The 18,503-nt window shown below is 36.8% G+C and overlaps 1 protein-coding gene across 1 annotated transcript in view; it reads right to left on the reverse strand.

Annotated features, from left to right (window-relative positions):
• Nucleotides 1-18,503, reverse strand: part of COL25A1 (collagen type XXV alpha 1 chain) — a 472,627-nt gene that overhangs the window by 213,954 nt on the left and 240,170 nt on the right. The window contains exon 3 of the mRNA XM_053657029.1: nt 917-961. Coding sequence (XP_053513004.1) covers nt 917-961 — 45 coding nt within the window. The remainder of the gene's footprint in view (nt 1-916; nt 962-18,503) is intronic.

Raw genomic sequence — 18,503 nt, forward strand, 5'->3', positions numbered from 1 at the left:
TATTTTTACTATTTCAACCTTAGTAATTGATTGCTGTTAATACTGAGAAATACTTATTGAAAATAACATTATCACATACCTGAATCAAATCTAAAATTACCTTTCTCTTACTCGCAACTAAGAAACAATGGCCTCAAATAGGCATTTACATTCTCGGAATCTTTTATAAACGAGTAAAACAGTAAGTGAACTCACTGGCTTGCATATCTTGGTTTCAAAACAATAGTTTTTATCTGGCTTCCCTGTTTCACTTTGCATATAGGGCAAAAACTCATTGAGGTTGGCATTAGGACAACTGGGTGTGTTTCAGGTCCTTCCTGGTCACAAAAATCACCCATCCTGGCCGAATCACCTGACCGCCCTCACCTCTGTGTCCTTAAATACGAAATGAAAATCCTGGACTGATTTCTAAGGCTCCTATCATCGCTAAACTTCTATGTTTATACAAGAGGAATAAAAATTCTCAAATGTCGAAATGAATGAGAGTAAAGCATAAAAAAATTGTACCAGTTGGATAAAATAAGAATAAAGCTTTCCTAGACATGTGCCCTGGTGTCCTAAGGCAGATGTCTTCACAGAGAAGCTGCATTTGTGGACTGACCACCTATAAAGATGGAGGCAGGGGTGATGTCGCCCCACTGTGTGCCACTAAGAAACCCTCATTATATACTGAAAGGATGGACTTGATGCAATAAAGTAGCCAAAAATGAGTTACAATTATATTTTGCCAGCCTCTTCTTTGATGGAAATAAGAAGATAGAAAAATATGCTGGTTCTAGCAGAGACTTAAACCCATGTGCATAGGCAGGCGCACACGCACACGCACCACCTCCAACACGATCACTAATTACGAGGAGCAGATGCGGTAACCTAAGCACAACACGAACGACACAGAGCAGCGGAGGGGGAGACTTACCAGATTCTCCTCTTCGGCCTCTCTTACCTCGTTTCCCTGGAGGGCCTGAAATACAGATTTTTTTTTTTAAATTTTTGGTTCCAAAATGGCTATTAAATCATTTCTCTATATTTTTTTTTACCGTTTTTAACTAAGAACACCTCCCCCAAAAGGAACGAGATATTTGTAAAGGCCAGCACTGTCTTTGGTGTGTCAACATAACTCTTCTGCTTCATTTCCCTATTAAAGTTGTGCTACCTTGCTTACCACCCAGTGTTACTTAGGGACACTAAAAATTCAGAATTTGTGTTCCTCCTGCCCGAATGCCATCAATAAAGAACAACTTTGCTCAGCAAACTGGTAGTGTTGAGTTTCATGCTTCTTAGGCAAATTTCTTTTCCGAAGGTTTTGGTATAATTAATAAAAGTAGTAAGTACGAATGACTGGTTTCTCTTCGGTAAATTCCAACATGACTCTCTTGAAAATATTTCGTTGGCAGTTAGTTAAATGTATATGTTAGTCATGAAAATAACCTGACAAATATTTCTATTTTGTTACATGTGAATTTTGAAATATTAGAATTTCTCTAGTTGAGAACCAGCCGAGTTAAAATCACAACCCTTTTAATTAGAAAGTGTCTAGGTAGTTAACTGGTCTCGTTTTACTAACTGGCTAGCTCATAATTCTATTCATTAAATATTTAGTTTTATAATGATTGCATTTTAAAAGTAGAAAAAAACTTTTTTTAGTGAGCTGCCCATGAAGACCACCAAGCTAGTACGTAGCAGACTTAGCAGAGTCTAGACATTCATGGCTCTCAAGCCATTTTTCTCAATTATGTAATTTCTCCTCTCATTTCCTTGTGCAAGACTAGTTCCCATTGAATTATGGTTCCAGCAAATAGAAGGGAATAATTAGCCCACAATGAGAACTGAGGTCTTGTAATATTTGCTGGAAGAAAGAGGCCAAGGAAAATACAGAACTCCCTGGTTTTAAAGAATGAGCTGCTAAGTTGGACTGATGACTTCCAAGTTCTACAAAGTTCAAGACACAAGCAGCACAGGCTTTAGCATCCAGCAGACCCTGAATGGGATCCCAAGCTACGGACTTCCACATGGAAACACTATCATGAGAAATAAAAACATCAGCGGGCCAGTTAGTTTCCTCTCAAGCCTGTACACAGAATAAGTCTGGCCAACCATGTTTTGTAAGAGGTTACAAACAAACAAGCAATAAAATCAATCAAAAATATTAGGAGATGCAGCTTTGTAGGGGAGTCGGAAATTGCCTGTATTCTGAAGTACAAAAAGGTTTTCATCATATTTGGGACATTCCTGGCCAGATTGGAAGCAGAGTATTATGTAAACAAGTAAATAAATCCAATGAGACCCTAATGAGTATGGAAAATATACATTTATACACACACTCAAACACACATACAAATATATTCAGGGGCAAAAGGAGGTTTATAGTTGTTCATAGAGAAAAAGACATGCAGGTTATGATTTATTACAATAGCTTTATTAACTGTGTTTTGTGTCCTCACAACTGTAAACTTACATTTGCAAACTCCTTTACTGACATATTCTGATATGTAAAATGCCTGTAAGATTAAAGATCAGATTTTTTCTACTACAAAATCAAATAAACTAAGAAATTTTTAGCAACAACAATATACTGATGATGTCTGTGATCTGCAAAGTAGGAGTTATAGGTGAGGAGTAAGATGTGTATCTGCCCTGAAGAAGCAAACAAATTGAAAAGATTAAAATATACGCATGAAAAATTCATTAGCAGCATGTTGTGAAGAGGGTGCAATAAATTTATGCTCTGCTTTATTCCTTCTAAACACAGGGTCAACTATAAAAAGAAGAAAACATTTTAAAAGTATCTCTATTCAAAAAGAAATGGACATACCTACAGGCAAGAAATAGATCAGAAATGTAAAATTGAGAACAGGGATAAAACCATGGGCCTGCTGGGTTCTAGGAGGAGGCACGATGGCCATGACTTCTCCTGAAAAATAAATGCTCCAAAATTCTCTAACCAGAGCCAGACTATCTATCTATCTATCTATCTATCTATCTATCTATCTATCTATCTGTCTGTCTATCTATCTATCATCTATCTATCTATCTATCTATCTATCTTTAATCTACCTATTATTTTTAATCCTCACTGGAGGTATGGTCATGGAGCTTTAGAAAGAAAAGAAGGAAGCGGTAAGGAGGGAGGAAAGGGGAGAGAGAAGGACAGAGAGAGAGAGAGAGAGAAATATCAGCGTTGGAAAGAGACATCACTTGGACGCCTCCCATACTCGCCCTGACTGGGGATTAAACCCATAGCCTGTTAGTGCACAGAATGATGCTGAACTAACTGAGCCACCTCGCCAGGGCCAGGCTCACTTCCTAAAGCCAGGGGCATGGACATGCTGAAGAGATGGTGCAAAAAAATCTATGTGTATGGCTTAAAGGTTGAGGAATAAAAACATTATCTCTCAATCAGAGAATGAAGTAAGCAAGCATCTGCTGATTTGATGCCTTATTCTATGACATCCCCAATAGAACTCTGGGACAGGAGCCCTAAACTGTCCTTGTACATTAAGTCTGGTCTAGAAGGCTGGGCAGTCAGGTAAAGACAAACATAAAATGGTTAAATAAGAAAGGGTGAACACAGAGGAAAGACAGGCAGACACACAGACAGAGAAAACTACACCAAAATAAAAACCTCTCTCCTATTCATAATTAATATACAAACCAAAATTCCAAAAACAAAGAGGACATGATTTGGGGTAGTAAACACATAATGTATAGATGATGTATTATAGAATCGTATACCTATATCATTTTATTAACTGTCACCCTAATAAATTCAATAAAAAAGTAAAAACTACAACATATGACAAAATCTAATACTAAGAAAGAAGTACTCAATAATATCATAAATTCTTTCCAAGTAAAATTAATTCTCTTTAAAAAAACATCAGACAAAAACTAATATATTAATTAAGCTTTAAGAACTAAATGAAAATTAGCAACCCATTAAAGGGCAGGGTTTTAAATGAAAATATAGAGAGAAAAAAAATAATTTGAAAGAAAACCCTTTAGAAACCTGAAAATAAAAAATACAGTCATCAAAAATTTTTAAAAGATAAACCAGTTAAGTGCTAGCCTGGATACGGTTAAAGAAAGAATTGATGTGGAAGATGCAGAATGTGGAAACCCAGAGAGATGGAGCCAAAATACACACACACACACACACACACACACACACACACACACACACACACACGTGTCATTTATCTACTACAGTCTGAATATTTGTGTCCCCACAAAATTCATATGGTAAAATTATAACCCCCAGAGATGATGGTATTAGGAGGTGGGGTTTTTAGAGGTACTTAAGTCACAATGCTAGAGCGCTCATGAATAGAATTTGGGCCTTGGTTTTTTAAAATATATTTTATTGATTATGCTATGATGGTTGTCTCAATTCTTCCCCTCTGCCCCCCTCCACCCAGGACCTCATTCTCTCTAGCAGTCCTTCCCTTAGTTCATGTTCAGGGGTCATGCATATATGTTCTCTGGCTACTCTATTACTTATACTGTCCTTAACATCTTCTATTTTGTACCTATGAATTTGTACTTCTTAATTCCTGCACTTTTCCCCCTATTTTCCTCCTTCTCCTCCCAACTGATAACCCCCCAAATGATCTCTATGTCTATGATTGTGTTCCTGTTCTGGCTGTTTGCTTACTTTGTTATTTGGATTCAATTATTGTTAATTATGAATTTATTGCCATTTTACTATTTATCATGTTGATCTTTTTCTTAGATAAGTCCCTTTAACATTTCATATAATAATGGCTTGGTGGTGATGAACTCCTTGAGCTTTACCTTGTCTGAGAAGCACTTTATCTGCCCTCCCATTCTAAATGAGAGCTTCGCTGGGCAGAGTCTTGGATGAGTCCTTGCTTTTCATCACTTTGAATATTTCTTGCCAGTCTCTTCTAGCTTACAAAGTTTCTTTTGAGAAATCAAGCAGCTGACAGTCTTATGGGATTGCCTTTGTAGATCACTTATTTTGACTTGCTAGCTGAAGTATAAATTCAATCTTGGGAATCCTATATTGAATTCTGGGAAATTCTCATCTATTACATCTTTAAAAAGCTTTTCTGTCATTTTTTGGGATTCTTTTATTGATATAAAAGTAAAATTTCATTTCTTTCTTTCAAAATTTGTTATTGTTGTTCAGTTACAGTTGTCCTAGTTTTTCCCCCATTGCTCTTGAATGGATAGATTCATGGATAGTGTCTAAGTCTGTTTGGGCTGCTGTAACAAAATACTGGCCAGTTATGAACCAGAAACAGGGTCCTCGGCAGAAGGCAATCATCATGACTCCTTGATCTTAGACTTCCCAGCCTCCAGACAGAAAGAAACAAACTTCTGTTGTTTATAAGCCACCCAGTATTTTGTTATACCAGCCCAAACAGAGTAAGATACTACCCATGTGTCTATCCATTTTAAGAAACAAAATTTTACTTAGATCAATAAAAGAATCCAAAATAAATTTTTGGAAAGCCCTTTTAAAGATATAATAATTGAGAAATTTCCAGAATTGAATACAGGATTCCTGAGACTGAATTTATACTTTAAGTGGTGAATTGAAATAAATCATAATTAAGTACATGGAAGGAGAAACTTAGGAATATTGAAGGATAAAGATAAAATGCTAGAAACTACCAGAGGCAAACTTACGAAGGGAAATACTTTTTCTGCTCATCCGTAACAAGATGCCAAGGAGCCTTTGATTTTTATGACAAGTCTTAGAGCCTATAATATATTTGTTTAATAGAAGTAGTTCATCACATTCCCCTAAAGAACATTCCTTTTTAATAGAAAAATGTATTAAGTAAAAATATGAAGTTGCATTAATACTTTAAAAATAGTTTGAAATAAACTTGAAAATAATATTTAAAGAAAAATCAGTGTAAAAAAAAGATCTATAAAAATGACTTTTTAAGAAATAAAGAAACAAAGATAGAACATGTCTACCTAAATATTGAATCAGCAAACTTAGAGAAATGAATCAAATGCTGTGGGAAATCTGCTTATTATATTTAAAATTGAGAAAAATAGAATCTAAGTAAAAAGATATTTGGCAAGACAGATATCTATTAAATATGACAAGTTTTACAAATGATATTTGAGAGAGAAAATGAAGCTAAACTAAGTGAGAAGACAGGAGTCTAAACTTTATTTGATTTATGAAGAAAATACTAGATTTCAGAAGAAAATGTTATAATTACCATAAGAAAGAGAGAACTGGAGTGAGCATTATACTGAGCTTAGGAAACTAATAAATTATATAAGATACTCAGTAAGACATAAATAAAGATCTTGCTTATAAAAAGAATAAATAGAAGTTAGGAAGAAGTCTACTGTGCAAATGAGACAATTTGATATTGTTTCTGAATTTAAGGGTAAGAATAGTTAAATGATATGGATGGAATAAATTTGACAACAGACAATTAGCAGATTACTGGAGTGAGAAGATGAAAAATTAGAAAAAAACAAATGACTGCTATTTCCCGGACAAAACTGCTGTTAGCAATAGTTGAAAAAGACAGTGGCCACTTTCATTCCAAGCTGAGTGATGAAGTATGAGCCGGGCATGAGCTGTGAGAACAAATATGGAAGCTGGAACTTGACTCTTATTTACTGAATTTGGCCAGATCCTTGGCAGCAGAAATCATCAGTGAATTCTATCCGCAGAAAGACATGATTCTGCAAAAGAAATTGGTTCAAGAACATGAATAGGAAGAGAAAAAGCAGAAGCTATCAGCAACAGAGGAAGTGAAGACTTATAAGCAGAGATTTCATGAAGTGAAGAATGAATTATAGAATATAGAGGAAGGCTATAAAACCAGATTGTTCTTCATGATAAGAAATTTCATGATAACTGATACTGTTCATGCTTCAGAGTTTTAACTTGAAAGATGATGCAAACTGTCAGCCTGAGATAAAAATTAGTAAAAATTAATATAATGGTAACTCTTTAAAGATGTGTCAAAAAACCCATTGCAGACAGATCAAGGTCATTAAATCACATCACAGCAAAGTGTCTTAAGCCAAGTCAGTTCCTTCGGCCAACGACAAATATTGCTGGAGCACTCCACTCCTCCCTAGTGAGTACTTTACCTACCGGTAATAAGGCTCTTCTCTAAGGTTAGATATGTGCCTAGCAGTAAACATATGCCAACATAGGGGCCTTTCCATGGTTTTAGGGGGTGATTAGTTATTGAAGGTATCTGGAATACCCTTATCTGGTTTATCATATAAATTACTTGTCAATTCTATTCCTATTACTTGGATCTGTTTGCTCTTCTCCAATCCTACTAGTATTTCAAGCTGAGCTTAGACATAACCTTTCTGGGTACTCTGAGAAGAAATTTTTTATTGGGATGTTATTTGTATTTAAAAATATTTTTACATATTATAAACATTTACAATTGAATGCACAGGAAGTGTTTGAGAAAAGTTTCAGAATTCATAATTTGCAGGGTATTTTGCTCTGTTTTGTTTTGTATCTCTTGCTTTCTATTTCAACACACAGTTCAGGCTGTATCTGCTGCTTTTTAGAGAGAAGAAGTAATGTGGATAGAAACAAAGGGAAGACATCAGCTCAAAATGGATTGAAGACTTAAACATAAGAACTGAAACTATAAAACTCCTTGAGAAAAACATAGGAGCAAAGTTCCTTGACATCGGTCTTAGCAATGATTTTTTAGGTCTTAGCAATGATTTTTTAGATATGACACCAAAAACACAGACAACAAAATCACAACAAACCAGTAGTATCACAGCGAACTAAAAAGCTTCTATACATCAAAGGAAACTATCAATAAAATAAAAACTCAACCTGCAGAACAGGGAAAGATATTTGCAAATAATACATCCTCCAAGGGGTTATTATCCAAAATATATAAGGAACTCCTACAAATCAACAGCAAAAAGAAAAAATTATAAAAAAATAAACCCAGCTTAAAAACGGGCCAAGGACCTGGATGGACACTTATCCAAAGAAGACATACAAACAGCCAACAGGTATGTGAAAAGGTGCTCAACATCAATAATCATGAGAGAAATGCAAGTCAAGACCGCAATGAGCTATCACCTCACATCTGTCAGGATAGTTACTATTTGAAAGAGAAAAAAAGGATAGATGCTAGAGAGGTTGTGGAGAAAGAAGAATCCTGAATCACTGTTGGTGGGAATATAAATTGCTACAGCCATTATAGGAAATAGTATGAAATTACTATTTTAGAAACAGAACTATTATATGACCCAGCAATTGCATCTTTTAGCCAAAGGAACTAAAACAAGGATCCCAAAGAGATACTTGCACTCCCAGGTTCACTGCAGCTTCTCCCACATAGCCAAGAGGGAAGCACAGTCTATCGACAGAAGAACGATTAAGAAATATGTTATGTATCTACACATAAAGTGGAATATTATTCAGCCTTTGAAAAGAAAGAAATTCTGTCATTTGCAACAACATGGACGGAACAGGAGGACATTGTGCTAAGTGAAATAAGCTAGATACAGAAATATAAATACTGTAATGATCTCAATTACATGTGGAATCAAAAATAGCCAAACTCACAGCAGCAGAGAGCAGAATGGTCATGCCAGGAGCTGGGGGCGGAGGGAGGAGAAACAAAGAGGATGATCAAAGAGTACAAGGTTTCAGTTATAGAAGACGGTAAGTTTTGGAGCTCACCGTATAGTATAGTACCTATAGTTAATGATACTGTACAATACACTTACAATTTTTGAAGAGGGTAGACCTTATGTTAAGCATCCTTACCATAAAATAATAATAATAATAATAATAATAATGTTAATAACATTAATAACAGTAATATTATTATTATAAGAACAGGAGGAAAATTTGAGGGATGATGGATATGTCTGTGGTCCATCATCACCACCATCATAGTGACCATCATCACTGTGATGATGGTGATAGTTTCACAGATGTATACTTATCCCAAACTCATCTAGTTGAAAACATTAAATATATACAGCTTTTTACAAGTCAACCATATCTCAGTAAAGTGGTTTTAAATTAAAAAAAAGCAAAGGCTCCAACCTGGGTGATTGTGCGTAGGTATGTTCCCGTAAAAACCAGAGAACAGGGAGGAATGTAGCCATTCACTACTCAATGGCCTCCTGGTCACTGCTGACACACGCCACTGGGGAGTTAACTCCTGGCTGAACCTCTGTTACAGGAGGCAATGAACACATGCAAGAGCACAGACTAGGAGCACAATAAATATCAGCCCCTTTTCTGGCTTTATTTTTACCTTTTGTATGTACTCATTAAGTGATTATAACATATCAGAATGTTCAGGAAGAAATGCTGAATATGTATGTGAATAAAAGTGTGAGAGATTAACATTGCCAAGAACTGTAATATTCGAAGAGGCAATTTAGTATAATGGAAAGGCCATGGCAGAAGGAGGTAAAAGGTTCTCACTAATGTGGAAATTGAGCTAACTTCCAATTAGCCTCTTTGATTTTAGTATGCTAAAAAAAATCTGGTAAATAGTACTAACTCTACCACATTTATATGCTTATTGTGAAAATGAAAACCATAAAATACCATATACATATGTTAGTAGAATGTATCCTCTATTTTTATTAATTACTGTGAATCTTATTCACTATATCCATGCTATGTAAGACCTCTGAACAATTTGACACATCCCAATGAAAAGCTGAAACTTCTTACAAGTTTCATCTCCAGAGAAGCAGAGATTCCTTAAGGACATCAGGAAAATGCCAGAAAATACCTCAAACACAGTACATACTCCAAAAAGTGAATACTCTTATCCAGAGTTCTGAAGGCAAAGACAGAGCAGGAGGCTGAGCTTGCGGTCAGGGAGACAGAGTGAGTCAGAAGCAGCAAGCAGAGAAGCCCCCAGGGCAGACGCAGGCTGAGGCAGGGAGGCCTGCAGGAGAAATGTGTGCACACCCAGCACGATCTCTCCACCCCAGTGGATCCCAGGAATAGGTCTCCAACAGCTGCAGAAGGCTCTAGGGAGGGAGGGACCTGTCTGGGCACCGAGGAGACAGGGATCATCCTTTCTGAACCTTGCTCCCCATCCTCCAGCTACTTTCAGAAGACTAAACCAGATTTACCTTCAGATCTTCTGGATTAACCTTGCAAACAGGCACAGATTAATTTCAGAGCCTTCCCCAAAGTCCCCACACCTGCTTGCTTGCTGAATGCCTGAAATTCTTTCAGTATAGACCAGAGCCTTTCACTCCACAATTAGAAGCAAAAGCTACTTCTACCAATAACTGGTAGGAGCCGAATATTAGCCAAATTTTATTTTCTCCGTACTCATGAAATGTCTGTACTACAACGTACCCAAGAGGTGATAACAGGCCAAAGCTTTTCACACTGTGCTTCACACTGAACCATCCAAGCAGCTCCAATTTGTCATACTGAATTACAACCATTTGTAGTAAAAGTTCATGGCTAACAAGTTTATAAATCAATGATTCATATTTCTGGAAATGTAAAATTGAAGTGAAAACAACCTGCTGAAGGTCCCACACAGCAAAAGCTAGCTTCCTGATTCTTCGCTCAGCGCTCTTGGACTTCCCACGCTGCCTCTGCTTTCTGAGCTCACACTCCATACTCTGAGGCCGGACACAATCTGCGCACACGTTCCAAACATCTTCATTTTATCAAGAGCCTGCCTCGTATTTTTTCTGGCATGCCTACTTAGGCAGAAAATGACGGTTATTGTCTCCCACTAGACTTGGAGTTTTGAGGGCAGGAATTCTCTTGTTCATCCCTGTATCTCTAGCAAGTGGCAGAGAGTTTATCACTTGATGAACCTTTAAAACACAGGTGGCAAACACAAGGCGCTCCACCTTGTTTCATCTCGCCCAGCACCTAGTTTCTACCTACAACAGCGCTGAGGTCCTTGCCCCTAGTTAAGGAGTAGTTGCATTTATACAGTCATAAAATTACATTCGACCCTTTGAAGGCAACCTCGAGGCTGATGTGGCCCCCAATGAAAATGAGTTTGACACCCCTGCATAACTATCTCTGGGCTGTTTGAAGCCTGCCAACATCATATCATACCATGCTAATTTTTTAAAGAAATAACTTTTTTTCAGACTTACTTTTTAATATATTTTATTGATTATGCTATTACAGTTGTTTCATTCACCCCTTCATTCCCCTCCACCCTGCACATGCCATCCCACCCATATTCCCCCACTTTGGTTCATGTCCATGTGTCATAAGTTCTTTAGCTTCTACATTTCCCATACTATTCTTGCCCTCCCCATCTATTTTCTACCTACCATTTATGCTACTTATTCTATCTTCCCCCCCTCCTCCCACTCCCCTGTTGCTAACCCTCCATGTGATCTCCATTTCTGTGGCTCTGTTCCTGTTCTACTTGTTTGCTTAGTTTGTTTTTGTTTTAGGGTTGTTAATAACTGTGAGTTTGTTGTCTTTTGCTGTTCATAATTTTTTACCTTCTTTTTCTTAACAAGTCCCTTTAACATTTCATATAATAAAGGCTTGGTGATGATGAACTTCTTGAACATTACCTTATCTGAGAAGCACTTTATCCGCCCTTTCCATTCTAAATGAGAGCTTTGCTGGATAGAGCACTCTTGGATGTAGGTCCTTGACTTTCATGACCTGGAATACTTCTTTCCAGCCCCTTCTTGCCTGCAAGATCCCTTTTGAGAAATCAGCTGACAGTCTGATGGGAACACCTTTGTAGGTGGATGCCCCCTTATCTCTTGCTGCTTCTAGAATTCTCTCCTTCACCTTAATCTTGGCTATTGTAATTATGATGTGCCTTGGTGTGTTCCTCCTCAGGTCCACCTTCTTTGGGACTCTCTGAGCTTCCTGGACTTCCTGGAAGTCTATTTCCGTTGCCAGATTGGAGAAGTTCTCCTTTATTATTTGTTCCAATAAGTTTTCCACTTGTTACTCTTCCTCTTCTGGTACCCCTATAATTCAGATGTTGGAATGTTTAAAGATGTCCTGGATGTTTCTAAACCTCTCCTCATTTTTCTGAATTCTTATTTCTTCATTCTTTTCTGTTTGGTTGTTTTCTTCTTCCTTCTGGTCCACTCCATTGATTTGAGTCCCACTTTCCTTCCCATCACTATTGGTTCCCTATGCATTTTCCTTCATTTCACTTAGCATAGCCTTCACTTTTTCATCTAATTTGTGACCAAAATCAACCAATTCTGTGAGCATCCTGATCACCAGTGTTTTGAACTGTGCATCTGATAGGTTGGCTATCTCTTGGTCCCTTAAAAGTATTGGCTCTGGGGCTTTGATCTGTTCTTCCATTTGGGCCATTTTTCTTTGTCTGGTTTTGCTTTTTACGTATGAGAGGTGGGGCCTTAGGTGGGGGCAACCCAGTGGGGGGCAACCCAGTCACTGGGTTGTGACACTGTATGTGGGGGCAGTGTCAGAGAGGGAACAATGGCACTTGCTCCTCTCTCTCTCTCAGATTTCCATCCCTTCTGCCACTTCCCACAAGCAGATTGGGCCCTTCTGGTGCTGATTCCCAGGTAGGTGCGCTTGTGTATGTTCTAGGACCCTGTGGGTTTCTCCAATGAATTCTCTTGTGAGACTGGGAATCTCTCCCTGGCACCTCAACCCCCACAGGTGTTTTCAATCAGTGCTTTTAGGCTTTATTTCCCTGCACTGGGCCCTGGGTTGCATGGTCTGTCTCACTCCCCATTTTTGTTTGATTTATCAGCATGTGGATGTGTGACTGCAGTCAGCCAGCCACCATGCATGCTTCACTGGGTCTGCTTGTTGCCTTCCCAATCCCGGAGTCTGCCAGCTGCCACCTGCATGCCCTGGTCCACCGGCAACTGCTTTTTCCTGCCTCGACCCCTCTCCACTGGCTGCCGACTCTGCCCCTCTTACCGGTCTGGATGAATGGTTGTCTGATTCCATACAGTTCAATTTTCTGTCAATTCTGGGGTTTTTTGTTTCTAAATTTTTGTTGTCCTTAATTTTGGTTGTGTGAGGAAGCACAGTGTGTCTACCTATGCTTCCATTGGCTGGAAGTCCAGAAATAACTTTTTTTAATTCAAGAGATTTATTTCACAAAATATTTTAAATCAACATGTAGTCCACTATAGGTAATACAGGCTCGCTTGTTTTAAATATCTTTTATGTGTGTGTTTTTGTTTTAAATCTTTTTGTTTATAATCTCCACGGAATGTCAATTTATAAAAGAAATTTTATCATAAAAAATGTTAGGTATTAATTTTACAATAGCCATGCACCAAAACTCTCACTACAGAATATTATCAGATATATGGTATTTATTTAAAGGCAATGAATTCAACTGAAAAGTTGTAAAAATATGTTTCTCTTTTTTTAACAACACAAGAGACATACTAATGTTTCAGGGATTCCATTGTTACATGTTATTTGGATAATAAAAAATATATAAATAGTTTGTTAGAAAAATAATTTATTACTATTTTAGTTATAAACAACAAAAATGAAGTTGCTGAATTTTTCTTTTCATGCTCCAACTAGGCAATTATCATAACTTTAATCAGGTTATAAATATCTACAAGGTACTGGCTCCCCAATATTAGTAATTAGAATTGTGTCAATTTCTAAAGGGGATTTTAAAAATCAAATAAAATACATATCTTTAAATTAATTTTATGAACATTCTTTTTATAAATATACTTATTTTCTAGCTTTTTTATCAGAACATGTTGGCAATTTTGAATAAAACTTCTGAAATATAAAGTATATGCAGAAATTGTGCTCAATAAACGGGAACAAAACACTGTGTGACTCACAGAAGGTATTTTTAACACCTCCCTCCAGTAGCTAATAAACGAGTGTGTTAACGGTGTGCACATGAGGCCACCTGAGCCAGCAGGGAGCACATGAGTGTGTGCACTGGTTTCCATGCCAATGCAGTGCCTCCTTGGGGTAGCAGCCAAAATGGTTTGAAAGTCACTGGTTTAGAAGGAACTGGACTAGTCATTTCAAAATACACTTCTCATTAGGGGAGCACGGAGGCAGCAAGGCATGATCGTCTGAAATGTTTTCATCTGTCTTATAAAATACACTGTTCTCGTAAAACACTGTTTTATCCATTTATATACTTTTCCTGTTTTAACAATTCCTATGAAATTTTTTAAATAAATAAACACAAGTTAACTTATATCAGAATTGTGGTTAATCCATTTCTCATTATTTAATCATCAGAGTTATTTTTAACTGGATCAGTTTCTAGTCCTTGAAGAAAAGGCCAAAGGGCAAACACCGCTTTGTAACCTTTCTTCCCAGTTATCTCAGTGCGAGGTCAGTTCCAGCTGGTGCTAAGTTTGATGGAACCATTTCAAGTTTACCCAAGTATTAACTAATACTTGTACACTTTTATAACTTGGGGAAAATGACCATATTTACAAGACAATTGGACATGCACAAGAATATACTGGAAAACTGCCACACTTAAACAGTAAAAGAAAGGGGTTTCCAAACCAAGTGCAAAGAACATTTCTGGGCTCTACGCAGATGGTTTGTTTGCAAAAATGGAATTCCAGAAAATGAAGAACTGTCTTTGTTGCTGTTTTCAATATTTAGATAATATAGCAGAATATTCAACAGCAACTGTTTACACTACACAGAGCTCAGTGCTACAGCGCACTGACTTTAACAAGACCTGACGTGGCACGGTTGTTATTCCTATCATTCTTCTCCCACACATGAAGTGTTTCATTATTATGGTACTACAGTGCTTTAACCATGATCCTACAGGAGATTTGTCATGACAGCTTTTTTTATTTGTTTGCAGGAGAAGGGGCTGCAAAATGTCGGAGAGCAGGGTTGGGAAACAGGAAGGATGTGTTTTTTGGTGAGATTATATGCTTTAACAATAGCACTTATACATACAATGTAATACATTAACCTTTAAAAAAAATCTAGTTCCCAAGCCTGCAGAAAAATTTTAATGAGCTCTCTAGATTCCATGTTTCCAACAGAATGTAGAGTGGTAAAAAGATCTTTTAAAGATAAACAAAATTTTTAGGAAAAAAAACAGAAATAACAATAACAGGAAAAAATAATGGTTGAATATAGTTTGTCATATGCTCAATATATTAAATTATACTAATTCTTAATTGACCATAGATTGAGATGACCTTTCTTACAGGAAACGGAACAAAGGTACGCTAGTGGAAACTGGGATTTGTTTTCATTAACAGCTTTTTAATGTTGTAAGCCTTTGCCAAACTGCTGATGGATGAATTGTTCACGGTAGCAGCACATGTACCATTTACACACATGTAAATGACTTGCATATCTTTAAGCTAGTGTGAAATGAATTTCTGAAAATGTCTATTGCCTAAAGCAGTCACCAATTGGAAAAAATAATCATAATAGAAATGGTGTAACACTGAAAATTGGTGATGGAGAATGAGTAAACAAAAGGTTTAAATGAACACCAGAATGGGAGTAGATGCTTCAGAGGGAAGGGCAACATGGATGTCCAAACATGTTGGACAAGCATGAGACAGCATGAGTGTACTAAAGCAATCAGTGCAGCAGCGACCGAATAATGCTCTCTGTGGAAGCCAGCAAACCTGATTACCATATAGTGTCAGGGTCGAAAAAAAATCCTTGGATATAATAAAAGGCATAGTGATGAGGGTTAATATTTATGAGTGTTCACCACTTCTCTGGCATTTGGTAAGCACTTTCCATGCATTGCTTCACTATTTATACTAGTTGTGGGATCACAAAACAATTTTGGGAGGTGATGATGGCACAGAGAGATTAAGGGACTTGCTCACAATCACACGTCTAGAAAGTAGTGAGGTACAGACTTGAACCAGCAGTGTGACTCCTGAATTGTAAACTATACAACCAATGACTCACTATTTACCGAGAACACTATGGATCACTGTATTTTCCGATGCAAACACACAGTGCTGCCTTTAAGGAAAACAGGAGTTTTAAATAAACTTAGAAATAGGTTCATGAGCACTTGTGAAGGGCTCTGTTTACAATCTAGTTTATAGGCTTATTTTTAGCTTTTCATTTTAAATGTAAAATAATCATGAGAAATTGCTGGCCAGAAGTTAACAAACTTTTACTTTACAAAGCCAAAAATGAACTATTCTCTCCCCACCCACTCAAAACACGCATGGGTAACCGAGGGGGATGTGATTAGCACCTATTTACGTACCTGCTTAAGTTAATATACTCTTATGCCACAATGCCTGCTTTTAAATTTTATTGTTAGTAAGGACATCTGACATGATATCTGTTCTCTCAAGAAAGTTTAGGTGTACAATGCAGTAATATTAACTACAGCACACACACACACACACACACACCAGTTTTAACAAGTCTGTTTCACATGTTTAGAATGAGACAAATAAAAATGTTCATCTTTTAGAAATAAAGAATAGTGCCTGTCTTGTTTACTAGTATGTTCTCAGTGTCTGACACATAATTACATGTTAGTTAAATGAACAACTATTTTTTAAACAGCTGAAACAATAACACTTGTAGTATTTCTTCTGATTAGAAAATAAAAAGACAGCAGAATGCAATTTTTGAAATTAGCCATACGGACATATGTTTGAACTCGATTCTTCAATACATTAGCTGTGAGACTTTGGGAAGCTTAGTCTTATAGAACCTGGTTCTCCCCCTACACAATGTAGATAATATCTACCCCACATAGTTTAGGTCTTTTCTCTTCAGCTCTGAACTCTTACTGTTCTCTCTCGAATTCACCTGCATACAACTACTAGGGTAATCATTTTAATATATTTTCATGATGCAATTCCCATGATTAATAAGCTTCCATTAAATATGGGAAGAAGACTTAAGAGACAAGATTTTCCCACTAGGAAATCCTATTCCCAGTATTTCCTAACTCCAAGTCTCCACGCTAGGTAAGTCTCTTTTATCTAATTCCTGTTTTTTCATCATTTCTACCCTCTCCTTACTTAAATTTAATTTTAAAAAGATACAGTGTAGAAGTGACAATCCTTTCTCCCTCACCATGTATTTGGTCCATTTTTCTCCTCCAAACTTTTTTCGAACAAATTGGAATTGATATAGATTCTGCCTTCCTGCAACATCACTACCAGTTTAATAAACATTTTAACAGAGTTGTTAAATAAAAACACACATTTTTTACTATTATTCTTGGCTTTCTGAATAGCAGTATCATTTAGTACTTCAAACCGCTGTTTAAGGAGGAGCTGCTATTTGCCCATATACAGAACTAATTTGCTCAATGTTATGACGTGTTTGAAATGTCCATGTACATAAAAAGTGCACTATCAAGCATCAAATTACCATGTTAAACTAACTAGAACAAAGTACAGTTCAGGTCAGGGTAACCGTGGGCCCCCCCATGGAAATGCTAACATAGGTGATCTTTACCAGAAAATCAAGTCCCATTTGGCCACTTAAAGAGATACTTGAAATCTCCTAACCACCCCACTGAGTTTCCGTGCCTCCTTCAAAATACACACAGTTGTTTCCTTACAGTTAAATCTCAGATTCATCCTGACAGGAAAATTCCCTAGGACACAAAACATTGTGAGTAGATTTCTATGAATAAAATGCTTCCCCATATGATTTCATAATAACTCTGGCACTTCACTGCTGCAATTCACATCACACAGCAACCAAACACTTTCCAACCAAACTGCAGAAGGAGCAATCCAAGGCATACACTTTTAACTTTGGGGTTGAACTAATTTTAACTATTAGTTTTTTGTTGTATAGGAACTAATGAAAAGTAAAAAAAAAAGAAAAGAAAAGAAATAGAAAGGCTTTTATTTTGGTAGACAGACATTCTTAAAGCCTTAAATAATAAAGGAAACATAACCCAAAACCTTGGCTCTCTATCAGGCATCCTTTGTTCGAACCAAGATGGGAACCTCAAAGCATGCCAAGGTTTGGATGTGTGGCAGGGGCCAACAAGTAATATGTCTAAAGCCTAATGATAAATGCCAATCATCCTTAAAGGACTTAGGAGAGAGCCCTGGTAAAGCAGACCAGGAACTCTGGAACTAATGATCAGGGGTGAAAGTTCAACAGTTACACAACTTTAGGTTATGATGGAGAGAGGGTGATTTCAAAGTAGGATTTGAATTATTTTATTTTGCAACTTGTTCTCATAAGAGTTTTTTAAAAAATAGAAGAGTTTAAAATATGGCATTTTATTAGGATGCCAAGTAATATTAGAATGAAAATATAAACTGTAGTAAATATAGAAGGAACCATGATGCTCGAAAATGGAGGTGGTTCTCTGAGATCTCTCTTATGTTGCTTAGTAAAATGACTCACATTTTTAATGTGCCCATAAATGGTCTCATTGGGTATCTTTTTAAACTCAGAAGAAGGTATTTCGAATAAGATTTTACAATATAAGTAAACTATATTTCTTACCCAAAGAGCTTTGTATAAAATGTTCAATAGGATAAATTTTCATTTATAGTGAATCTTCATGTCTGTACATGACTGTGAACAAAAACAAGGACATCAG

Source organism: Artibeus jamaicensis, unplaced genomic scaffold (assembly GCF_021234435.1).
Source record: "Artibeus jamaicensis isolate MK-2021 breed Jamaican fruit bat unplaced genomic scaffold, CSHL_Jam_final scaffold_3222, whole genome shotgun sequence".
NCBI classification, from domain to species: Eukaryota; Metazoa; Chordata; class Mammalia; order Chiroptera; family Phyllostomidae; genus Artibeus; species Artibeus jamaicensis.